The following is a 26,019-nucleotide window of genomic DNA, read 5'->3' on the forward strand; positions in this document are numbered from 1 at the left end:
GAGTTACAGTCAATGTAATACATTCATTTGCCAGCAGCATACTTCCCTGCATCCCACTTCCAGCTTGCTTTTGAAGCTAAACAGGGTTGGTCTCTGGATTGGAGACCAGAAACTGCTGGAGTGGTGTTGGAGGGTCAGTAGGACGCACCCTTTCCTCTGGTCGAAAGAAAATATTGCAATGCCCTGTGTAGGGTGCTGTCTTTCGGATGGGATGTTAAACTGGTGTCCTGACTATCTGTGGTCTCTAAAGATCCCATGGCACTTATTGTAAGAGTATGGGTGTTAACCCCGGTGTCCAAATCTGGCCCTCATACCATCATGGTCACCTAATCATCCCCAACTTACAATTGGCTCATTCATCCCACCTCCTCTCCCTTGTAACTATTCCCCAGGTTTTTGCTTAAATGAGAATGTGTTCTCAGTCCTTACCTGGTAAGATAAGGTTAAATAAAAAGAAAATAGGACCGTATCTATTGATTTCACATGACAGCGCAAGGGTGCAGCCATGGGAAGCCCACCCACTTGGAAGCCATGCCCACCCACTGGGGAGCCAGTCAGAATATTTTTGCCCACAAAAGGGCTTTATTACAGACATAAATACTCCTCAGCTCCCCCCCAGAAGATCCTGCAGGTGAAGAAGCCGGATGTGGAGGTCCTGGGCTGACGTGGTTACACGTGGTCTGCAGTTGTGAGGTCAGTTGGACATGCTGCCAAATTCTCTAAAACAACGTTGGAGGTGGCTTATTGTAGAGAAATGAACATTCAATTCTCTGGCAACAGCTCTGGTGGACATTCCTACAGTCAGCATGCCAATTGAATGCTCCCTCAAAACATCAGCGGTATTGTGTTGAGTGGCATTGTCTCCCGCACAAGGTGCACCTGTGTAATGACCATGTTGTTCAATCATCTTTTTGATATGCCACACCTGTCAGGTGGATGGATTATCTTGGCAAAGGAGAAATGCTCCCTAACAGGGATGTAAACAAACTTGTGCACAACATAAGCTTTTTGTGCATATGGAAAATTTCTGGGATCTTTTATTTCAGCTCATGAAAGCAACACTTAACATGATGCGCTTATAATATACTTTAAACCTAGGCTGCTGTAACTGAAGTGTGTGGCCATGCACCATTGAATTTCACAAAATACGCACACACATTCAGTCATAACAATGCACGATTCAATATGAAATGACAAACAATTGGTCATGGTTTATTGTGAAAATTAGTTTACAATATCAGTTGAAAATAATGTAAATTATCTTGCAGCATTAATGCACTGCAATTAAATGCTTTTCATCACACAAATATTTTCAGCGATAAATACATTTTCATAGCCAGAAAAGGAAAAACGGTTCAAATAAGCAATCAGTTTTCAGTGTATTTAATGGTTAATTGAAATTTGCTATAATTCCAAAGTCTTATGACATTGTTTGATGTCCAGGCAACCACACTAATTCCTATTGCATAGGGCATGGAAAGCGAAACATCTCACCTAAACATTCTTCATTTTATAAGATTACACTAGTTTCTTCAGCAATGACAGAGTATGTCAATGTACAAACAAACTTACACAGACTTATCTTGAGGCACATGAGATGGTATTAGGAAGAAATTTAGAATTGAAACAGAGGCATCCCAAGCTAAGCTACATGGCGCATGATGGAGCAAGACAAACTGTCTACAAGTGTTGTGTTCATTATAAACACACAGTAATAAAACATTTTGGAACCGTAATGGAAAACATGCATTTCTTCCGTTTGGTGCGTAATGAACATGACCCAACTCAAGAGGCAGCCATTCAGTAAACTTGCACTGTTGGATGAAGACGCAGACAGTGAGTTCACCATCTCCCCTGTGTCACTAGCAGAAGGCACAGTTAGATTAACAATATTAGAGGGCAATAGTCTATGGCTTGAATCACCCACTCCAATTACAAAGCACAATTCAAATAAACCTGGTTTACTATTCATATTGAACACGGCATCATGATTTTATTTCACAATTAATCAAATTGATTAAAACAGCCTAAAATTAAGTGTTCCCATGGATTGATTTCAATGTCACTCGTCAAGTAATGGTTATACAATATTTCCTTTCTAACAAAATGGCTTTATTTTTACACAACACTTTAAAAGTCTCACTTATTTGAATCTTAAACTTATAAAACAAATCATCACTTTGACTTGACTATTTACTTTTGTAGGTTTATTGACTATATGAAAACCAGAGATTTAGTTGAGTTCAAAGATGTGATTACATAAAATGACATTTGTATGATTATATAAGACACTAATCAATAACACAATATATTTAATAACACAATTCCATTGATGTACCAATGGAATCAGCTCTTAGGATGGAGAATTAACAAAGAATAAATAACAAACATAATGTATATTTACTGTCCTAGTGATACAGAGTTGCATTATCAAAGTCAGAAAATTCTAACATGTAAACAAATAAGAAATAGATTACATTTTCAAGTAGATAGAATCAATAAATCACATACCAGCAGAGTGAAAGGTTCATTAATATAAAATACAAATATTTTTATATAATTATTAAAATATCATGAGAAAATACATAATTATGAATTAAATATATTTTTGGTTTTGATATTAATTTACCACAATCCTCTAAACATTCTCAAAGTGCATAGGTTACTCATGTGATTGCAAACAATTACCAAATAGCAATTACTAATACAATGATTTCCTCTATCTCTACTGTTAGTAGTTTTAAAAGAGTACTATGGATCTGCCCGCTATGCGGTTGTGTATAATAAAATGAAACGTACCTACACAAAGTAATAATACCCAAGTAACTTGTGTAAGATGAATTTATAATTACGGAAATAAAAAAATAAAAAGTGTATTTCAGTGAAAATAAACTACAGTTGACTGAAATGTTTATCCATAAACTATACTTTTTACAGTCCAGATGCATCTGCAGTTTTGGTCTATGAAACTGGGTCATGTTCATTGGGGCAAGAAATGGCAAATGGTTTAAAACTGTTTGCAGTGGAAAACAAAAATGATAATTTCTTATTGGACAAGTCCAGGTAATTCCTCCCCATTTCAGTACGTTTTCTTTCATTTTGTGCCTAGTGAACCTGATAACGATCAAACACAAATCGCCAGGTAAAGACTCGGGTCATATTGAAAGCTATTCCCTGTAAGAAAGTTTGAGGCTTTGAAAATAAGCCACAAAACAGTTGACAGAGAAATTAAGAGCAGCAAGCAAATGCACTCAAAGGGGATCTTAGAAAGAGCACAGACTGGATGTGTGACAACACCGGATCTAACACACACAGACACCCACACACACAAACCTGTAGGAAAGCATAGCAAATCTCACTGCTTGTAATTGTCCCAATGGGAGGGGCAGATCATTGGTTAGCTTGCGTGGTCACACGGTGTACTCTAGCTCGGCATTCATCTTGGTGTACATCTCATAGATGGCATCATTAGCAGCAGTAAAGTTGACTAGAAACTGTCGGATTTTGTCCAGGCAGTCCTCTTCCTTGACCTTCCGCCCCTTGGACAGTGCCTTCAGGAAATCTGCCTTGTAGGGAGCTGCGAACACAGCTGCCTTCAGTGGAAGACATTCAAGTAAAGTCAGTTCAAAATGCAGACTCGTCAGAAAAATAAACAAAGGTTGCCTTTTAGATCTAAGTGAAGGTCACTTTAATAATAGCCACGATCGATAGATCGATAAACAAACTATCTATCAGCTACACTTGCACAGTTTAAAATGGCAATGGAGAAGCTGCGAAATCAAGCAGTAATCCAAAGCAATCATGCTATGGTGAGACGCTTACCTTGAAGAGCTTCTGCACCAGCCAGCCATGGTACTTCTTCAGGGCCAACTCATAAGCTTTGGTGCAATTTACACGGATGAGGTCGGGGTTGTTTTCATCCTTCTCCCCATCCACCAGACTCTGTAGCAGGACCTGGATGAATCGGAGTCCCCTGGTCAATGAAGAACAAGGAAACAAACAAATCACAGAATCGGACAGACAATACAAAAACGTGGACCAACATACAGTACATCTAAGTAGACAGACTCAAAGGTAACACAGAAATGTCAGGGAGAGCGCTTTATAATAAAGCGATGAGGTACATCCCTTTATTATTATGAGCAGATATGAGGCTTTATAATGTCTTATAATAAGGATGATATAAATATCCCTCTATTGAAGTTTACTGAATCAAAACGGCTGGCACTTAGAATCACTATGAGATGACGCAGAGATCGTACGCTCATGACAAGTCTTATAATGCATTATATCTGCATCATAATGCATTACAGCTGTAGGCATTAAGAACCGACTCAAGATCCAAAAGTAAAAAGTTGTCTGACCTCTTTAGCCACATAAGTGCCAGGGTGGCTCCCACTTTGGGCCAGTCTGCTCCATGCAGCTCCTTCTCTGCCTCCAGGATTTTTTGGAGGGTCTTGAACCTGCTAGGGTTGCTGTCGAAAACTGCTTTGATTGTCTAAAACAGGGATAGTACAGTAATATAGTTTGTTTCCATATGGATCTAAGGTTACCAATTTGAACTTTGACTGTATTAAAATGTTGCTGTAGGGCTACTTACTGTGATGTTCCCTACAATGTCTGCTTTAATTGGAGCAAAAACAGTAGAGCCAAGGCAGTCTGTCGAGAGATGTAAAAAAAACATGTTTGCCCATACTGGAGAAATAACATCCTCCACAATTCACATGTCAGCTTTGTCTACATTCCCAAGAGCTAGGATAATACAGGAGAGAGGGATACAATTAGCATTACTGCAAAAACTATTTTGCTGAAACGTCTTTGTAACTATGAGTAAGACATGAATCAATTTTATTTGGTCAAAAAGGCATCCATGGACATCCCACACCAATCCCAACAACAGGCTGCAGTATCTCCATGTCTGATGAATAGTATGGAGCTGCGGCTCAAGGTATTGTTTCTTCATCCTATGTCATGTATTCAGTGATGGTTTCCCCCCCCTACTGTTCAGAGAAATTAGTTATTGAAGTTGTTAGGTTCATGTCCCATCCTGCATCCTGATATTACCAGGTTCTGACAACTGCAAGTAACATTATGGAGTTAAACAATCCAATTTTTTGGGCCTCCCGAGTGGCGCAGCAGTCTAAGGCGTTACTACAGAACCGGGTTCATTCCTGGGCTGTGGTACAACCGGCCGTGTCCGGGTGTCCCATAGGACGGCGCACAATTGGCCCAGCGTCGTCCGGGTTAGCGGAGGGTTTGGACTGTGGAGGAGGGCTTTACTTGGCTCATCGCGCTCTAGCGACTCCTTGTGGCAGGCCGGGTGCTTGTTCGATAAAGTTCATCATTTATGTCAAAACACCTCCTTTTGCTAGCGCGTTTGGTAAACAAATCCAAACTCACCGACGCGCGTGCAAGTCCAGCGGAAAGGTCGGACGAAAAGTCCAAAACGTTACGTTACAGTCCGTAGAAACATGTCAAACGACGTATAGAATCAATCTTTAGGATGTTTTTATCATAAATCTTCAATAATGTTTCAACCGGAGAATTCCTTTGTCTGTAGAAAAGCAATGGAACGAGAGGTAACTCACATGAACGCGCGTCACGAGCCCATGGCACTCTGCCAGGCACCTGGCTCAATCCCCTCTCATTCAGCCCCCCTTCACAGTAGAAGCCTGAAACAAGGTTCTAAAGACTGTTGACATCTAGTGGAAGCCTTGGGAAGTGCAAAATGACCCTACAGACACTGTATATTGGAATGACAATGAGTTGAAAAACTACAAACCTCAGATTTCCCACTTCCTGGTTGGATTTTTCTCGGGTTTTCGTCTGCCATACGAGTTATATTATACTCACAGACATCATTCAAACAGTTTTAGAAACTTCAGAGTGTTTTCTATCCAAATATACCAATTATATGCATATTATAGCTACTATGGCTGAGTAGCAGGCAGTTTACTCTGGGCACCTTATTCATCCAAGCTACTCAATACTGCCCCCCAGTCACCAAGAAGTTAAGGAGCGCGGTTGGTGGGTCATGCTTCAGAGGATGCATGACTCCGCCTTCACCTCTCCTGAGCACGTTGGGGAGTCGCAGCGATGAGACAAGATCAAAAATTGGGGAGAAAAAGGTGGGTGAAAATACAACAAAAAAATTATACAATTTAGTAGTTTTAAACATGGTGTGAAAATGCTAATATTTAGGTACAATTTATTTGCATTGGATTTGTGCCACAATTGCTTAAAAGTTAGCAGTTGAAACAGTGACCAACAAAACCAATGCACGGGTGGCTGTCATACCTTGTCAATTTAAGAAAACTAATGTAATTTGGGTGAACTATCCCTTTAACATTGACAGGGGGGGGGGGTCTTCAAACTTGTGGTCAGAACTTGGTAATATCAAGATGTAGGATGAAACATGAGCCTAACAAATTCAATAACATTTCTCTGAAATATGGAAAATAAACCACCAAATTCACTAGGAATACATTACATAGGATGAAGAAACAAAGAATACTCTGAGGGGCAGCTCCATACTATATACTTGTTTTTGGGGTGGGATTGGTGTGGGGTGTGTGAGGGGTCCGTGGGTAGCTTTTGACCACTCCTCTGGATTCCTCGTGTCAATTTTTTTTAAATTTAAGTTTGGTCCAATTGAGATGTTTGTTACTATATTTGAATATTATATGAATATTATATGAATCCTATACATTAAAATAGTCAATTTGGATGCAATCATTTAGATCAAATTATATTTCAACAAAATTATCTTCCGTTTCTAATAAGGTACATCATTTCAGAACAATCGGAGATGGTGGGTGTGCTTTTTGAGGTGGAACGAGAGCGAGAGAGAACGAGAGAGAGAAAGAGAGACAGGACTACCTGTAGCTTCAATGGCTCACGTCCCTTGAAGATTAACAAAGCAGCCTAATAAACCCCTACGCTCTGTCAAATACATTTGAGAGGCATACGTTGGAAAAACAAAGCCTTTTCATTAGAACTAGAAAAACACAGGGTTGAGACAAACAGAGAACAGCATTCTGAGCTGCATCCTGATCATGTACTTGAATGCTTTTGATACAAAATGGTAGGTCGACAGCAAACTCTTATTGAACTTGAAAATCAACAAAATGCTAAATAATTCACTCTGCTCAGAGCACCTGACAGATTTCTGAAAGCACCAGAGAGACTCATAAAACTTTAAGTGGGTCCTAGTATCGTGCCAAATCCAAATGGATCTAATCCAATGCATCCCATCATTGGCCCTAGGCCCATCTATGCAACCGGAAAAGGAAATATATCCTCACATCATCGGTCTCTTTGAACCTTGGCGAGACCTCGAACAGGACCAACATTTTGCCCCAAATTTTCAAACAGTTGTCTTCTTCATAGCAAGGTATAGGCTAGTTCTGTATAGTAACCTAGAGATGTGCATTCAGTTTAAAAGACCTCCAACAGTTTGTAACAATGCATTTCTTCACTTGGTCAAATCTCCCAATAGAGAAGGCTAAGCAACTTTTCCCAGGCCATTGACATAACTACATAAAAGGGGGCCTGGCTGTTCATTTGGGGTAGCCCAGTGGAAGACTTACATTCCGACAACACACGGCTTAAAGTGGAGTACAACTGACAACCGTTAGCCCCCAAGTTCCAGAAGGCTACCCATTGTGCAAGTGGTACAGGTATCTTCTCTAGTTACAGAGAAGCCCCACCTTTGTCCTTATCGTTTAGAGAGAGACATGAATCCATCGATCCTGAATGTTATTCATTCATGACTACCACCAAAGATGCCCATCTCTCATTTTCCACCCCATACAAACAAAACCCTTTTTCTCTCTCCCTCTCTCTCAATTGCTTCCACATAATGCTTTTGTGCGGTTGCTTTGGGAGGTCCAGGCTACGTGATGAAAGCAGAGGTCCTCAATTGTATTGTCGATGAATCCTAACACCAGGTGTAAACATACAACTGAGTTAAAGGTTGGTGGAAAAACAAAGAGAAGATCCTATCCTAGGCATATCCTCCAATGAGATTTGAAATTCCAACATTATATACCCTAGTCACAAATCAATGTAGCAGTTATGTATAATTGAGTTGTGACTGATTATATCATGACACAAAATTCATTACAGCATTTTTAAAAAAAGAAACACAAAATAAACCATACAAACACTTTCTTGAGTTGATCAAAAGGAAAGTTGCCTAAGAAATTATTAGGTCAGTTGGATCACTGACAACGAAATGGAAAGATGTTAATATCAACACCAGACTTCAGTGTTTTCAGAGGTTTCACCTGCCTAATTCAATAGCGTATCTTTGGCATACAGGATGAAGCCACACAATGATGCCCGGTGGGCTACACAGTCAGTGAATGGTCAAGGGGAACTCAACACCGTGCTAATCAATTTTAACAACTTCAAATCGAGGCCAGTGAAATAAATTATTAATGCAAAAGGTTTGTTGACTGCTTGATAAAGAGATATACGATCCCCCCAAAAAGATTGTCCCTTATGGCATTTAATTGCTTGGGATTGACAGAGGTGTTTTGACAGATTGCTTCTCACATTCTGAAATCCCAAAAGCAAACTATCCCACAGGCAAATCAGACTATGAAGTTCATTTAAGTCCGTTTTCTACACATATGAATACTTCTCCTCACTCCTGGCTTTGTCAGGTCAATCAAATGTTGATAACTCTACCCTTGCAGGCGAGAGAAGCAATTTGCCTATGACAAGCTGATGGCTAGCCACAAGAGTATGATCATAAAATTGTCTTTATCCATAATGGGCTGTATTAAATGGTGTGGCTTAACTGACAATATGTTGTTTGTTGCAATAAAATAGCGAGCAATTTGGGTGGTAGTCAATTCACATACTGTGGCTAGAATTCATGTAGCAAGCTGAAATCATAGTTTGCAAGCTACTTACCAAAGAATGGCGGAAGATACGACACCGACTCCAAGAATGATCTAGTTTCCACTTGTTTATCGGCTGGAAGCTGTTTAAATTGGTGCTCCATAAGAAGAGCCATCGTGAACACTACACACAATATCTCTGACAATAACCGCGACCAGTGAAGTGATTTGTAAAACCCGGAACTGCCACCGAAGTGAGTTTGTGAGCCTCTCCAACAGTGCACGCCCCTTTCTGGTCTGAAAGCTGCCTGGAAAGAGCAGAAGCTGACTCAGAATGCTCATTTAAATAGATGGGAAGCAGTGCATCGATCAAGTGAAAAATGAGGGTTAAAACCCTACATGGAGTTTTACATAGGTTTCTATCTGACAGCAGAACGTCTCAACATGTAGGGCATTATGTAATAGTAGCCTATGCAACTTGTAAAAGCTGCCTTTTTAAATGCTGAATTGGTCAGGGAGCTGAGTACTTTTTAGTGAGGGACATCATTATACGGTCAAGTGGATTATATCCCGTGGTGTAATCATTAGCCAAACAGTTGCAACTAAAACAAGAGTTTCTATTGGACACATTCATATAGTTTCCTCACAGTTTCGTTCCGTTTAAGAAACGTTTTGCATCAGAATCGGCGTAATGAATATGCCCCTGCTGTTTGCTGCTTTGGTGTCAGTAGATGGATGATGCTCACTCATGTGGTCATTGAAAAGGACTTGTGAAACTGATGTAGGTATTCCTGCAACTGTCTAGTGATCAACAATACAATTAGAATAAAATGAGCATACTATATTCAAATTGAACTAATTGTGCACTGCTAGACGTTTCGCAGAGAAAATAATATAAAACCTTGTAATTCTGGTCTAATTCCTTGATATAGCAGATGACAAAGGCCTAGAATTATCTGTTCTCCATTAAATATTTAGCTATATATAAATAATTAATCAGACAATTATGTCTCCACTTTAGGCCTACTCCTAGTGTGCTTCTTTATGTGGAATCACAACTAGGTGACAGCGGGCCAAGAACGGATTTGCATACAATTACTGCAGGAAATGTACTCCCGCAAATTCTGACGGTTACCTCGACCCAGGTCACTGCGACTGTCAGTCCAACACATTACCTGCTATGCAAAGACCTCTTGACAAGGTCGCTAGGTGTTGTACTTATAGGTGTATACACATAACCCCTGTCTTCAGAAAGCTCGTCCCGTCCCACATTTCACTCTAACAAGTCCCTTGATCTTGCTCCTACGTTGGGAAATATGCTGTCGAAGACTACCCATGTACGTTTCTCACACTGAGCGCTTAGAAGACATCGATGTCTGTTGGGTCATCTCTCTTCTAACACCAATGTAGCGAAGTCAGAGGGCACATTGAACCACATACATAATAGAACTGTCACCCTACTGTTAGCCGTTACGGAGAGATCTGAACACTCATGGTGAGGTCGCTAGGTGTTTGGTTAGAGTCGCTACAGTAGCATACAGTATGTTGCACTGGCCAATATGAAGGCATACGCTGTTCCCTTCGCTGATTTTTCCCTATCAGGGAAACCACCTACCCATCACCTCACCAATCAATCAATCAATCAGCAAATTCACTCGTTTCAGTTGTTGGCAAAATTCAATACCACCAGCTGGTCTAATGATAAAACGCTGAATTAAAATCATGGATTTGGGTTGAAGTGCTGCGTGTATGCTTGGGCATACATTCATCAATTGCCAATCATTTACAACGCCATTCTCGTTGCGCTGTTTGACCCTTGTGATGCGCCATAGTGTAACTAGGAAGATAATTGGTTACTAAGTGAAACGGGAAGAGAAAGAAATGCAAGGATGTTCTCCAGTTGCAATCCAACATAGCTAGCTAATTTATATGAAATTATATTTTGGAGAAGGAAGGTAGACCGGTAAACAATGTTATTCAACAGTATCTCTGTAAATACAAATGCGAATTTTACGTTAGCTAACGTTTGCTACAACTTGATAATGTTTTGCTAGTGTCATGATACGTCACGTATTTTGAATTTAGGTTAGCTAAATTAGCAAACCTAAAGCGTTAATAACCTAGCCAGTAACGGCTTTGTCCATTGCGATTGTCTTTAACAGCAGCAGTTTTGTCTGTTTCTAAATAGCTAACTGAATAGGTGAGTTTTTCAATTGGGATCAATGGCTCTACCAACCCTCTCTGCCCACATTGGCCGAGTCGAGTTCGTTCTCTGGAAAGCCAGATGGTGCGGCATGCGGCAGGGGGAACAGGAGGCACGTTGGCGGCAACACTGGGTGCTGCACTCAATGCACTAAAGGCAACAACAGAACATTGTAAGCAGGCACACTGGAGTTCTCGTCAATCATACCAGCCGAGTTTGGCTAGTTAACAACGCAACTGCATTTTCTGGCCACTGTTTCGTTGATACTCTTGAAACTGATCATTGCCCGAAACACTATTATGGGAACTAGTCTTATTGCTAGTGTGTGTATTATATATGTATATGTACAGTTGAAGTCGGAAGTTTACAATACACATAGGTTGGAGTCATTAAAACTCGTTTTTCAACCACTCCACAAATTTGTCTGGTTTCTTTTTGCTTGACATAATGGGGAAATCAAAAGAAATCAGCAATTTGTTTAGTGGTTGAGAAACGAGTTTTAATGACTACAATCTAAGTGTATGTAAACTTCCGACATCAACTGTGTGTGTATGTGTATGTATATGTCGAAAGTTTATATATATATATATATATATATATATATATATATATTCGGTTACTAGTCCGATGCTCTAAACACTAGGCTAACTGCCACCCCATATATATATATGTATATATATGTGTGTGTGTGTATATATATATATATATATATATATGTGTATATATAACCCATGGTTGATAAATTTGATTTCCATTGATCAGTTGTGATTTTGTCAGCACATTCAACTATGTAAAGAAAAAGTATTTAATAGGAATATTTCATTCATTCAGATCTAGGATGTGTTATTTTAGTGTTCCCTTTATTATTTTGAGCAGTGTGTAGGAGGAGGCGGACATATATATTTGAAGTTGGAAGTTTACATACACCTTAGTCAAATACATTTAAACTCAGTTAAGAAGCGAAGGAGTCCACACTTTGGCAGCTATTTATTAAATAACTAACAAAGTATAAAACTACAAAGGAAACTAACCTGTGATGTGTGAAAGTAGGCATGTGAGGGGTGTAATGGAGATATAGGTCAAATGTGTGTCAGTGTTGAAGGCTGCTCCTAATCCTTAAACAATCAACCAGATCACAAAACAAAATGGTGCTTATGGAGAGAGCCAGGACTGGGCACCAGGAACTTTTATATCCTCGATGAGCCCAAACCCATGTGCAACTTGTCACCTTAACGACCCAATCTGCGAAGACGAGTCAAGTGACACAAGCCTCATTTGGGGCTATCGCACTGTCCAACTAAGAGAGCCCAGGAGGAGTTGCATGTCCCCCTTGTTTTTAACTGCATGTGAATTGACACAATGGGATCATCCCCTTTCACCAAAGTGACCTCTGCTTGAAATGTCTGTGTTGTCCACCAGGAGGCGGACTGCAGACTCCTGCCAGACCTGTTGTAGTAGGAGCAAGGCGGAGGGCGGTGGCGGACACCGCCTGGAAGAAGCATGTCATCGAGGAATAGCTGCAGTTGGAGAGGCGGTGGGAGGCTGTTTGCTGTCCTGTACAGGTTAGTAGTATCACCACTTATGACTCCCACTGCCAGTCTAGGTCTTACTTGGGGGTGGAGATCTGCATTTGTGTTGCAAAGTTAATTGAATGTCTTGTCCTGTCAGGGAGAAGTCCCGGCGTGTTTGGGAGAAGTGGGAGGCAGAGTAGGAGAGGAGAGCCAGGGAGAGGCTCATTCAGGAGGTGAATGGACTTGAGGGGAGGGCATGTGCAACACACCAAGGAGTGCCAAGCTTGTGTCTTTGTAGTGACAGCAGATGAGAGAATCCCAGCTCTCTCCCTTTGCTCCCTGAAAGGCTCTTGCAGATGGAGCTCAAGATGCAGGAGAACCGTCAGGCTCAGGATGAGTCTCTGAGGAGGCGGGGGGAGGGCTGATCCAGGAGCCGGCGAGGCAGACCAGACGCCGAGAGGGTGTAGTAAGACGGCCAAAGGACGCGAACAGGAACAGCCTGTGTTGACTGGGGTCAGTTGTTGGCCTGGGTTAGATTGAGTGGAGGGTGGCCCAATGATGTGGCTCATTGTTCTCTCTCCCCTGCAGGTGTCACAGGTGAAGGAGAGGGATTCCCTAAGGCTGCAGGAGGATGAGCAGAGGCTGGAGACTCATAGGATGGCCCAGCAGAGCTACCAGGACAAGGTACTGATCCAGGGTCCAGTTCATTAGGGCAAGCAAAGCCAACGTTTTTACCTGGTAGCTAAACAGATGACAATCAATTTGGCAAATATACACACCCCTCCATATGTATTTGGAGATACAAATGGCTAATTTCTAAATAGTAAATCAGATATGCATGAAAATACCTTAAAATAAAATGTGACATTCTGTACTGTTGTCTTATGACACATTTGATCTTAAATCCAAAATGCCGGAGTATAGAGCCACATCTAGCATCACTGTCCAAATGCATACAGAGTGGGATGTAAGCCTATTGCAGTTGATTTGCATTGCTATTTCTTACCATTTTTTTTGTTATTTGCTAAAGCAATTGATTAGTTTTGTCCCCTGTATATACTCTTGCCTTCCTCCGCTCATAGATTTGTAGCAGACCTCGATCAGCCTAGACGTGAGGCCAGAAGACACTCCACAATCATGTTTTTATACAAATAATTATTCTTAATGGGTTTAAAATGTGTCAAGTATTCCTACACCATGCTTATATCAGCTGCTGCATGTGGTGGTTGTAAAGTGTTACGTATCTAGCAAACTGGTTTAAGGGTGTTGTAATCTTGGTGTGGGTTTATGTTTGTAGGTTTTTCTGGCGGAATTGTTTTTTTCATTTACTATAATCATATTTTCCTTTCTTTGCACATCACAAAAGTCCATAAGGTTGTACAGTACGTGGCCAAATACGACATGGCATGGGGTTACAATTATAAATTAAGTTTATTTAAAAAAATAAGGCTTCCCCTCCAACTGTAGCTATGATTACCGCACAACTGACACCTGTTTGAAGTCCATTCAGAACAAGAGTCAAACACAGAGGGACATTTCCTTGATTACATTTCAAGTACAACACAGCTCTGAACCATCTGCTGACGGCAACCATGCACTTGCAGAATTGTAGTGGAGCTATCTACAATCCTGTCCAATTAGTTGCACATGTCAAAGCTAGCAGCATTACAGAACGGAGCACAAAAACACATGGAAGAGGGCAAATTATTATTTGCGCTGCAAACCTATCCACTGTCACAGCACTAACACTGTTCTAGCATCTTAGCTTATAAATAAAACATTCACTAGAACTCAATACAAGTACAACATATTGCTGGTTAAGAGCATAATTTGCCCCCCAGAATAAGCGTTGAATTGCAATAATAGGCATAGATGGTTCTAGTAGATGTATTTTGAAATGAAAGCAATTACACTTGGATGGGGGAGACATGGACATTGCAGGGATACAAAAATGTGCACAGATGAGTGATGGTTCATCAGATCCAAATCTCCCAACATTCCTCCCTACGCTTGCTGGAATTGTATTAAATGGTACATTAGAATTCCATAGTTATTTATGTAGCTCCAAGGTGTGTAAAGTTTATACACTTTATGGCTTATTCATAGCTTCCCAACATCCTTAACCATGTGGAATACTATGCTGGATCGCATTAAATCTGCTTACATGAAGCATTTGGCCTGGGGGCTGCCAGTTTGAGACCCCTGGTTCCAACAAGGAGCATTAAAGTGGATGAAAGGCCTTTCTAAGGAGGGTATAGGTGTTGGGGAGCTAAAAAAATACCAAAAATATGGCTTCATTGGTGTGAGAAATACTGTGTCTGGAAGTATGTAGAACCACAAAACTAAGAAGTGTGGTTAGGAAACTGCACATTAGTGACAGAGGACCTCCTGGGAACGCCCAATCATCTCGTCAGTATTTGGCTGTACCGTAGATTCCTGTTGTAGCTCACGACAAAAACAGCCTCTCCCTTCCAGTTAGTAGAGCAACAGATGATTTCCCATAGCTGTTCAGTCTTTTTGTCCCAATATTTATACTCTTATTTTGTAAATAAATAAATTACATGCAAATATCAACAACACTGATTTAAAAAAAACGACCACAGTAAAACAATGCTTTTTTTTCTTCCTAACCAGAAGTTAAAGGATGAGAACAATACATGAACAAAACGGAGACGTTACAAAGGGATCTAAAAGCCCTGCGACGGTGGTCCTGATGGTCAGTTGCTGTTCTCCTTGGTGGTGATGGTGACAAGCTGCTTGGCAGCTTTGGCAATGTCATAGGCACACTGGATAACCTGCTGGGTGACCAGCTGCATGTCGGGCCCTGGGCCTTCCTCGGGGGGCGCCGCCTTCCGACACTCACCCTGGAGCCGAAAGGAGCTAGACGTCAACAGGCGCAGGGGGCCTCTCACCATCTCCGAATGGGGTCTCTGGAAAGAACAAAGTAAGGTGAGATTAGGTTAAACACATGCGACTATGAGCTGGGTTGTGTTCATTAGGCATCAAACGGAGAAAGTTTCTTTATGTTGCAAAACATTTTTAAATACCTTTGCATTTGAGTGATGGAACCATGGAGCATTTGTAAGCTTACCTTGGGAAAGAGGGCAGCCATCTCGGTTACGGCCACATATATTCTTTCGGAGCAGGGTATAAAGCTGTAAAAGAAAAGGCATCAGGAGAGTGGTTAATAAGACCGCCTCTTAACGGAATTATTTCATGGAGGAAATCCAAAATTTGGGATTAAAAAGTTACCTTTTTGCGATCCCAAAACAACACTATTCAAAACAAGTCACAAGTTAACTTTTTAGTCTGGGTGAGGAGGGGAGGCAAAACACAACACTGGCAGAGCTACATGCTGGAAAACAAACCCGCAGTCCCAGGTTAGTGCTTGGTTAATCTATTTTACTATTCCAAATATTATAGTCAGACAGCAGCTACCATAATTCATGTAGCCTGGATGCCAATCTGTTTCTGCACTATGGAGTAGGCAAGAGAGCAGAGGTAGTGGCAACCAAGCTACTGTATAATTCACGGTTAAATGATGGGAGTGAGGGATTAGAGCTGATCATGTGATAAACTATCAGCTACACCAAAACAAAATATGTATTTTTTTAAATTGCTCATTTGGATATTAGACAACAGGGCACAATTCCTTAACCTAAACGCATACATAAATTATCTAGAATTGATAAGACTGCTTGTAAATCATTATGCACTTGGTGATGGACTACTATGGATGCAACTAGCTCCAGCTCTACTCTAAAACACACGGAATACCACACATGGGTACCTTGAATATCAAAAGCCCTTTGATGGGTTGTCTGAGTTTAGTTGAGGTAGTGGTGTTTGCGCCGATGTTTTGCAACGGAAGAAATTAAGAGAGTAGGTGAGTGAGAGTTCATTAAGATCAGTCTTTCACTCTGCCTAGCAGATGACAACACCATAGCAAAGGAGGAAATCATCGGAATTGGGCAACAGAGCAGGGGCAGGAGAGAGAGAGAGAGAGAGAAGACACTGTGCCTGGGAGGCAGGGACAGAGGCTGGTAGAGTACCGGGAGGCAGGATCGGGGGAGCACAGGCTGAGGGGCTGCACGGGAGAGTGGGCCTTCTCAGCCCAGGGCACCAGGGTGCTGAAACAGCCCAGACTGTGCCTGAGCCGGCGCACACCCTCACAAGGTCTGCTTACAGGAATGGTAAAGGCACGGGGAGACACCCCCACCCCCGAAAGAACGAAATGCCAGCACGAGGAGGGAGGAGGGGAGAACACAGAAAGTGAAAGAGGTGAAATCATAGGGAAGATTATATTTTTAAAAATTCAAAAACTGAACCGAGAAGAATGCAGAACTTTAATAAACAGTAACAGTGGGGGAACTCGAGAAGAATCTAGAAAGTGGAAGTACTATGAATACAAAAAAGGGAAAAAGTGACGCTGCAATAATGAATTTGGTTAAGCAAAAGTGGGGTAGCTATCTGGAACTTTTCAGGAAACACAGAAAAAGCCTTGTTTTATCTCCATTGAACTCTGTTGTAACTGTCTCTGTTAAATTCGGCTTAATTGTTTGAGCTTGTGGCCTGTCACTTCTTCCTCACCTGTCGTGCTTGTTCTCCTGCGCGGCACGGAGCAGCTCCTGGATGTTCTTGGTGATCTGCTCCGTCTTACGGATGACATCCTCAGTGCTGGGGAGCGCTGGGTCCGGTTCTGCCCCCAGGTCATCCAGCTCAGGGATGGAGCTGCCCTCCCCCAGCCAGCCACTGCTCCTCAGCCTCCCACGTCTACTAGGGGGTAGACAGGATCATCCAGGATGTTACGACAATCTCTGCACCCTACATCCAGCCCTACTTGTCCACCTGATGTGCAACACAGAAATCAGTGGCAACTTCAAAGTGACAGTGTGTGTGTGTGTTCCTACCCAGAGTCCTTCATCTCATAGTCATTGGTTGTGTTGTCATAGTCACTGTCTGGCATGCTGCTCTGCTTGTCCAGCTTGGAGGCCTAACATGAGGGAGAGAAAACGAGAGTAACAAAAATGTGTCACAGTGACAAATGCCACTGATAATGCAAGCAGAAAGAGGATATAGAATTATAGATACAATCACAATTTCAATGTATCATACTCACAACATACAAAATAGTTTCTAGCAGTGTAGCGCAAACCATAGCATTTTATTCTAGGCCTAAAACGTAAATAGTAGCTGACATAAATTTGACTTTGAAACAGTTTTACTAACAACTTGCATCGTTGTATGGCAGGGGCAAATTAAATGAACTAAAACCATGGGAAAGCAACAAGGAGAACGACAATGCATTAAACAAGTCAACAAACAAAAGCATGTAAGCACGACAGAAAATCATAGTAAAGCCTTTTAAATTTCATTGCCAGGGTTAGTAAAAAGAGGTTATCCGGGGGTTCAAAACATGTTTGTTTTTTACCCTCACACAATTGGAAAAAATAGCAAGTTCAATGTCTATAAGCTATTGTGACATAAACCACACTGGACAAATGGAATGGCTGATTGATTGGTACCATGGCAAGTGGAGATGCTAGGCTGGTTCAATGTCTATAAAAACCTTTGAACTCCTGCGTGTAAAAGATGGAGACTTATAGACGATATTAATTAAACCATGGCGATGAATCAAGGGCCAAATGCATAGTCCAGGAAAAGCTTCAAACACTGCTGTGCTGGCTGCACCCCCTTTTTAAAGGCATATGCCAAGACAGATGAGGTCAGGGATGTTTGAGGAGAGAGAAATCACTGGATAGCTATCACACAGAAAGAAACAACCGCTTCGGAATTACATCAGAACCATGATCCATTCCAGCTCTCTGATCCAAGACTTTCATTAAGAGTCATAATAACTTTCATGTTATGGAATCAAGGTTCCGATGAATTCGGGTCAAAAGTCAAGAGGGGAAAAAAAGCACTGTGACCATCTAAAGTTGGCTGTACTCAATACGCAATACTGTGTGGTGCTCCACCCAGCCTGTAAGCATTTGTGCTGCGTCACGAGACTGGTGGACAATATTGCTTGAGCTGTACTCGAATATCAGATAGGAAGGTTTGGGTGCACAGCACTGACCCCGCACTGTCACATCCGCGCAGATCCCGCCCTCTTTCTGCACAGAAGAGAAACTATGTAGAGGAGGTGCGTTTTCAAAGAAAGGAGCAGAGACAAACACCAAGAGGGACACAGGCCACATACCGTACAGTTACATACCCTTTCCAGCCTAGCCCAAAAGACCCGCTCAAACAACATCCTCTTCCTGTCTGCAGGGCAAGATGCCAAGACCCGCACAAACACACACTACAGCAAACTGCCGAAAGTGGGATTAGCTCATACAGGTGTTTTGTTGATTTCTCTCCCACTGGGCTTGCAGTTCTGCGCATTTCAGTCAAAGGCCCAGTCCAGAAACAACCTCTAGCCCTTACCCCCTAGACACTTGTGGAGATCTAAGGAGATTTGATAGGTTTGAGCAATATGGTGATAGCTCCACCTTGCCCTCTGATAGGTTCAGTGGAATTGTTTTCATATTGCTTTAAATCTACTAAATCCTCTCAGATCTTCGACAAGATCTCAGCAAGTGTCTAGGGGGCAGGGGCTGTTTGCTTCTGGAAAGGTCCACAGTCTCAGTGAGGAACAGACTCTTGGATAACAGGAGAGTTTGGGTGTTACTAGAAGGGAGGGAGGGAGTGCGTGCTGGATGAAGCTCACTGGGCGACAGCCGTGTGCTGATTAGAGATGGAGAAAAGAGGTCATCAATTTTTTGGAAATATAGCAAAATGTTGGCTCTGGAGGTGGAAGGAGCCCAAGGATTTTTTTTTTTTTGGTTAAAATTTACAGCATGAGGAATGTAAGAAAGAAATCTCAATAGGCTGAGCGCTTAACCTGGCAGCTGGTCTCAAAGAGGGTTGGCAAACATTGAGATGGGTGTGTGATCTTGACGCATAGTGCTGCTACATTGAAAACCTTCTAGCTGATTGTAACAGGTGCGAGGATGAGGACAGTGATGGTGATGAAGGGAAGGCAGCCCATGGGGTGGTAGTTTGGCTCATGCAGCAGGACAGGTAGGGAGGGAGGACAGGGGCTTCCCCAGTAGATTTGCTGCGTCCCCGAGAGGCACGGACCAAGCGAGGGGGTACTTAACCCGTAGAGCAATTTTGTCCCGAGACCAGGACAGGGTGGATGGGAAGGAGGGGAGGGATGAAGAGGTCACAAAAGCACCCCTTCCTGTCTAGAAAGGGGTTCAAATTATGTTTGTTTTTTTAAACTAGTTAGTGCTCTCAGGAACAAAGTCTTGTTTAAACCACATCATGCAAATAACAGGGTTTGGGAGCACTAAAATAAAAATAATTATTCAAGAAAACAAAACCATAGTAAGAATGAAGAACAGCATAAATTGTGATTATGACAAGGAATTACACTTAAATAACTGCATTTCAATTCCTTGCTGGATCTGAGCATACTGTACCTCAAATCCCATACATTGAACATTATAAAACATCTAGACAATGAACATGTTTTATTATTTGATATCTCAAAGTACACGTTTGTTTCCTGGACATTGAAAGGGGCAATCCGGGATTCGAACAGCAACAAAGCGTCACCCCCCACCGGTTTTGGTGAACAGCTGAGGGAATGGGTCCCAGAGCGACTTACAAATTGGTGCATTCACCTTAATGGACAAAGCCGTTACTGGCTAGGTTATTAACGCTTTAGGTTTGCTAATTTAGCTAACGTAGATTCAAAATACGTGACGTTTCATGACATTATCAAAACATTATCAAGTCGTAGCAAACGTTAGCTAGCGTAAAATTCGCATTTGTATTTACAGAGATACTGTTGAATAACATTGCTTACCGGTCTACGTTTCTTCTCCAAAATATAATTTCATATAAATTAGCTAGCTATGTTGGATTGCAACTGGAGAACATGCAAACCATCAAATTCACAGAGCTTCAGATGAAAGGACAGACGATCCATGAGATTGCAGGGTAAAGCTAACTTCTTTTTTTAAAGTTATAGACTATTGTTTACAATTACATTGTTAACAAACAATGGCGTGAAACAATCTTGCACTTTGAGTTCTGACGGTGTAGAACAAATAGATGTGCCAATCCCGAATTGCTCCTCTTAAATACTGTACCAGAACTAAGCGATTCGTGACAATTAGAAAAACACTCAATTCCCGTGCATGTTTAATTAAAAGAGAAATGACACAAATGATCTTGTTAGTCGGAGACAAAATCAAATAAACACTGAACAAATTTTGAATGGGATGTTTAATTCTTATTTGAAGTTACATGAAAACCTTCAAAATATTTCAGATTCAACCTTGAAATAAACAAAAATGGGATCATGACATCTTTCCTACTGTCTACCTGACAAAATGTCTGAACAGAGTACCTCCGAATACATAGACTTTTCTTTGAGGAAAATCGCAGACACCAAAGAACAACAGATGAGTAAAAGTAGAAAGGAAAGGGAACAAATCAGAGAGAAAAAAAGGACTGCAGAAACAGACACAATGAGATAAAAAGGAGGTAGAGGAGAAGATGCCTAAAAGATGGAAATGGGAGAGGAAATAGCAAAGGCTGGATGTGTGATTTTTACTTACATGAGGTGGGAAGAAGGGTTGCAGGGTGGGGGCACCCTCCTCTAGGTATGGGTTGTCCCCCTTAGGGAGGTAGGGCTTCAGACCTGAGCCAGTCTCATAAATAGACATGGACATGGGCCGGCTGGCCCGCGCCGACTGCCGGCGCTTCATGGCCGAGGGACTGGAGGAAGAAGGGTCAGTGTACTCTGACCCGCTGCTGATGGGGACCTGATAGATATGGGTGGTTGGGCCCTGCCGCCTGAGAGACGTGTTCTCGCTTTGCAGAGAATGCAGCTGGAAGAGACGAGTCAGCAAATAACACTAAGAGGGCGCTTTTCTTATCAGCGAGCAGGGTGACTTGTTTCGGTCTAGCTTCAACGCATGCTTTATTCTCTACCGGGCGAAATCCTAACTTTCACCTATGTTGAATTTCACTTGGTCATGAATTGACGTCAATAGGAGACGAAGTGAAAACGTAACTCAAGCGGATGTTAGGATTTGTCCCCATTTCCCTACCTCTAAAATGTTCAGGTGTTGGGAACTGTCAGCATCCATCTGTACGAAGCGAAGGCCAACGCCAACACTCATGTCTTTATAACATCTTTATAAACAGTCTTGTTAAGCATTTCCCCGCTTGTGTTACTCATGCTAGGCATCCGAAAACTCCACTCAAAAAGCAAGGGCTAAGAGCAAGTAGAAAGTGTTGCAGGCAAGCCAAACAGTTCAGATAGATTAAACAGAGACAAGCTATCTGCCAGAGACAGGAGCTATCTGAACTAGATAGGACAGACGGGATAGATATATAGATAGATAGGAAGGAAGGACAGATGGAAAGCCCTCAATGGCGCCCTCTAGGCAACCCTGTGGTCCTTGCTATTTATTCAAAGAGGGCAACAGGGAAGTTCTCTGACGGCTAAGACAATCGAATGTGCCATCAGTTCAGTAAATGCCAGCCCACACAGCCAAATCACATACTGTACACATCCACCACTGAGGAATGCCAGTTTGACTCCTACTGTCTGTTCCATAGAATATTACTGAGAATTAATTTTTTATTTTAAAGGATGCACGACCCAGGATAAAGAAGGGGTTCAAATGCACGATCCGGAGCCTACATGTCTGCAACAACAGCTGTTCAGCCCACGACAAGAGCATCTCACCACCGTGTAGAGTCATACCCTATATTTCTATGGTTACTCAATAGTTCTCGTAAAAGGCCGTTTGTCACCATTTATGCCATTTAGGTTGAACAGAGGCTGTTGATTGGGGCAACAACAGTTTGGTCTATTGCCAAATCAAATGGTGGGCCTGCTGTCGGGCTGAAACACACACTCCGGATTGTGACTTTAAAATCATGAAGGATTTTGTTTGATAAATCATAGGGGGCATATGGATAAGGAAGACTCCAAAGTTAGAGTCAAACGATAGTGTAACACCGACTGTGGAGGAGAACTCTGAAAGTGACAGTACTCCTGGGCATTTAAGATCATTATGAATGGACACAGGGGCCCTGATCCTAGATCAGCACTCCTACTCTGAGACGCTTCAGAAATACAGCGTTGGTAGGAAACAGATGTAAAGAGTCCTACTAAAACCACAGCAGAGGACCATTGGAATGTTTTTCGAATGGCAAAGGCAAATGCTGCACCTGTGTAACGACAAGAGCTGTGTCTCCTGACCCCTCCTGTCTCAGCCTCCAGTATTTATGCTGCAGTAGTTTATGTGTCGGGGGGCTAGGGTCAGTTTGTTTATCTGGAGTACTTCTCCTGTCCTATTCGGTGTCCTGTGTAAATCTAAGTGTGCGTTCTCTAATTCTCTCCTCCTCTCTTTCTTTCTCTCTCTCGGAGGACCTGAGCCCTAGGACCATGCCCCAGGACTACCTGACATGATGACTCCTTGCTGTCCCCAGTCCACCTGGCCATGCTGCTGCTCCAGTTTCAACTGGCCTGGGCCCTAGGACCATGTCCCAGGACTACCTGACATGAGGACTCCTTGCTGTCCCCAGTCCACCTGGCCATGCTCCTGCTCCAGTTTCAACTGTTCTGCCTTACTATTATTCAACCATGCTGGTCATTTATGAACATTTGAACATCTTGGCCACGTTCTGTTATAATCTCCACCCGGCACAGCCAGAAGAGGACTGGCCACCCCACATATGCTCTCTCTAATTCTCTCTTTCTCTCTCTTGGAGGACCTGAGCCCTAGGACCGTGCCCCAGGACTACCTGACATGATGGCTCCTTGCTGTCCCCAGTCCACCTGACTGTGCTGCTGCTCCAGTTTCAACTGTTCTGCCTTATTATTATTTGACCATGCTGGTCATTTATGAACATTTGAACATCTTGGTCATGTTCTGTTATAATCTCTACCCGGCACAGCCAGAAGAGGACTGGCCACCCCACATAGCCCGGTTCCTCTCTAGGTTTCTTCCTAGGTTTTGGCCTTTCTAGGGAGTTTTTCCTAGCCACCGTGCTTTTACACCTGCATTGTTTGCTGTTTGGGGTTTTAGGCTGGGTTTCTGTACAGCACTTTGAGATATCAGCTGATGTACGAAGGGCTATATAAATAAATTTGATTTGATTTGATTTGTGTTATCCAACACCTTCGAGAGGAGTATTCTGATGAGCGAACATTAAGGTTAAGAAGAAAATCCTGTATAATTGATGAGCTTGCTGAAATCACAATGCAGGGTCACACAGATAGAACACAAAATAACAACAACAATGCTATGCTTGTTAAGTCACTAGAGAAACGACTAGAGGAGGGAAATTCACAGTGCGAGTGATGTCATGCTGTTTACTTGAGCATGCCTGTTAGTCGTACCATAAGAAAGAACACCACTTTTAGTGTATGACACACTGTATCCAGGGGGAGGGAGACAGTTTCCCACAATAGAGTGGAGCAAGAATACATCTCTTTAATACAAGTAAAAAAATAAAAATGCTAAGAATTTGTCAAGCTATAGAAGCCATTGTCTGAACATGGACTGGCCCAAATAGTGGAGCTAGATGGAGAGCAGTCTTGCCTTGCAGGAGAACCTTCCCAGCAGCCTGGTGGTTACCGGTTAGCATCCTCACTCGAACCAGTGTGTGAAGGGAGGTTACCGTGAGGGGAGGGACCAGAGCTCGGCTGACCAACCGCTGTGCCCCCCTCAGTCCAGCCCTCCGTCTCATTGGTCGAGTGGCAGACGGACCGAACGGTGTTAGTGATCTGATTGGTGGATCTCTGCAGTGGGCGGTACCTTTTTCTGCATCAGCCGCAGCTCGTCGCTCAGGTTGCTGTTGACCTTCATCAGCTGCTGGATCTTGGCCTCCGAGGCCGACAGGGCGTTCTTCACCTCCAGGAACTCCTGCACCGTGACAGGCCCGTCTGACAGGTCTGAGTCCAGACTCTGTAGGGGGAAAAGTCAGAGAGGTTGGGCTTTAGGACTTGTCTGAGTCCAGACTCCGGGCGCTCATTTTCAGGATAAGTAAGTACTACTTGAAACCCTTTACTTGGTTTGCGTGCCAAGAGATCACATTAGTTACCTTAGTCCGGTCCTTGCCCAAGGGTGGCTCCTTATCCGTGTCCTCGTCAGAGGCCACGCTGTCGTAGTCCGGTTGGTCGTTGTCCAGACCCTCGCCACCACTCCGGCTTTTTAGGATAAGTTCAACGTTTTCTGTAACCACAAAGCAAGTGACCCCTTTCTCATTTCATAGAAAGACATGCGATTTTAATTATGACCATAAGCCATGTGTGTCTGAGATAGTAGGTTCATTATCTTCCAGTACTTTACCTTTGGGACTTATCATAGAGTTCCCCAGCTGTCGATGTTTCGAGTCACTTAATATGTCGATGACAAGAGTTGCAAATTCATGTGCGTTAAATCTCGCAAGCTTTTGCCTTCCCTGGAGAAAAAAGAAAAAAGCCTAGCAAAATGCATCCTCTCCTACTGCATCTGTTAACTTCACTGAGGGAACCGAGAATCAGTCATATTTAAAGGGAGAGAGAAAACCAGCAAGGGGGAATGTATTTAACTAAAGCAATCAGTATCAAAGTGTTAACTAGGGAAGGAGTTGTGCAGCAGGCTTGCCTGGTTTCGTGTTGATGAGTACTCTGGGTTCACAGGAAGGAAAGGCACCACTGTGGTCTCTGTCACCAGGGTGCTGTGGTTCTGTGTCGCCAGCCATACTGTGCAGAAAATAGAAGTGTTGCATCAAGGCCATATTCATTAGGAAACGCAAAACGTTTTGCAACGGACAACAAAAATGTGTATTTCTTATTGAATAAGTCTAGGTAGCCCCTCCCTGTTTCCGTCCGTTTGGTGCCAAATGAACACCACCCAGATGTTTGACTGGACATGGTGGACTGAATGCTTAAAAAACATGCACCGGCCGTTACGTCACTACTTCTCATCACCGCCTGTCGGTCTTACCAGCATCGGTCTCCCTTCGGTCCACTTCGTCAAACACGTCCATCGCCAGCTCCTCAAATAAATGATTACTGAGCTGAAATGAAATGTGCGATTTGTGGGGGAAAAACAATCAACCCAGAACTAGTTGTATGAATATGTTTTGATCACATATGTCTCTAGATTGTAATATCATACATCTAATCCATTCGAATCTTAAAGTGAACACTTACAGACTGGAGTTTCTTCTTTGCCGCCTTTGCCAGTTCTGATAAATCTAAACTGCTATACATGAGGGGGGGGGGGAGATAAATCTGCTTAGCCTCATGTTGAAATGGGAGGGGAAATGGTCAAACCTCATTATGATAAAATACTTACATGTTCCTTATCCATCAAGACAGCAATAAAAAAAGACAACATGTTTTGTTTGAGTTCAAATATCAGAACTATGCTAAAATAAGTTAATAATATGC

At 42.4% G+C, this 26,019-nt stretch overlaps 2 protein-coding genes and 1 long non-coding RNA gene across 10 annotated transcripts in view; 1 reads left to right on the forward strand and 2 right to left on the reverse strand.

Moving 5' to 3' along the window:
* Positions 1-1,967: 1,967 nt before the first annotated feature.
* Positions 1,968-9,159, reverse strand: gltpa (glycolipid transfer protein a). The gene is made up of 5 exons (XM_046350145.1): positions 8,923-9,159; positions 4,601-4,659; positions 4,365-4,498; positions 3,823-3,973; positions 1,968-3,593 (listed from the first exon to the last, which is right to left on the reverse strand). The coding sequence occupies exons 1-5, from the start codon at positions 9,023-9,025 to the stop codon at positions 3,411-3,413; spliced, it is 630 nt and encodes a 209-aa protein (XP_046206101.1). The 5' UTR covers positions 9,026-9,159; the 3' UTR covers positions 1,968-3,410.
* Positions 9,160-10,723: 1,564 nt separating this feature from the next.
* Positions 10,724-20,780, forward strand: LOC124036050. The gene is made up of 7 exons (XR_006838841.1): positions 10,724-10,812; positions 11,038-11,224; positions 12,472-12,614; positions 12,721-12,796; positions 12,910-13,076; positions 13,152-13,247; positions 15,198-20,780. It is a non-coding gene; the product is annotated as an uncharacterized LOC124036050 (long non-coding RNA).
* Positions 13,976-26,019, reverse strand: part of LOC124036049 (ARF GTPase-activating protein GIT2-like) — a 31,981-nt gene continuing 19,937 nt past the window's right edge. For 2 of the 8 annotated variants that reach the window (XM_046350146.1, XM_046350152.1), the window contains exons 9-20: positions 25,925-25,930; positions 25,780-25,831; positions 25,571-25,643; positions 25,229-25,326; positions 24,932-25,043; positions 24,684-24,814; positions 24,398-24,547; positions 21,179-21,451; positions 17,474-17,556; positions 17,154-17,339; positions 15,655-15,718; positions 13,976-15,493 (exon numbers count right to left, since the gene is read on the reverse strand). In XM_046350146.1, coding sequence (XP_046206102.1) covers positions 15,281-15,493; positions 15,655-15,718; positions 17,154-17,339; positions 17,474-17,556; positions 21,179-21,451; positions 24,398-24,547; positions 24,684-24,814; positions 24,932-25,043; positions 25,229-25,326; positions 25,571-25,643; positions 25,780-25,831; positions 25,925-25,930 — 1,441 coding nt within the window. In that variant the 3' untranslated portion in view covers positions 13,976-15,280. The remainder of the gene's footprint in view (positions 15,494-15,654; positions 15,719-17,153; positions 17,340-17,473; positions 17,557-21,178; positions 21,452-24,397; positions 24,548-24,683; positions 24,815-24,931; positions 25,044-25,228; positions 25,327-25,570; positions 25,644-25,779; positions 25,832-25,924; positions 25,931-26,019) is intronic. The other 6 variants (XM_046350148.1, XM_046350147.1, XM_046350150.1 and 3 more) reach the window with 6 other exon arrangements.

Source organism: Oncorhynchus gorbuscha, linkage group LG05, assembly GCF_021184085.1.
Source record: "Oncorhynchus gorbuscha isolate QuinsamMale2020 ecotype Even-year linkage group LG05, OgorEven_v1.0, whole genome shotgun sequence".
NCBI lineage: Eukaryota > Metazoa > Chordata > Actinopteri > Salmoniformes > Salmonidae > Oncorhynchus > Oncorhynchus gorbuscha.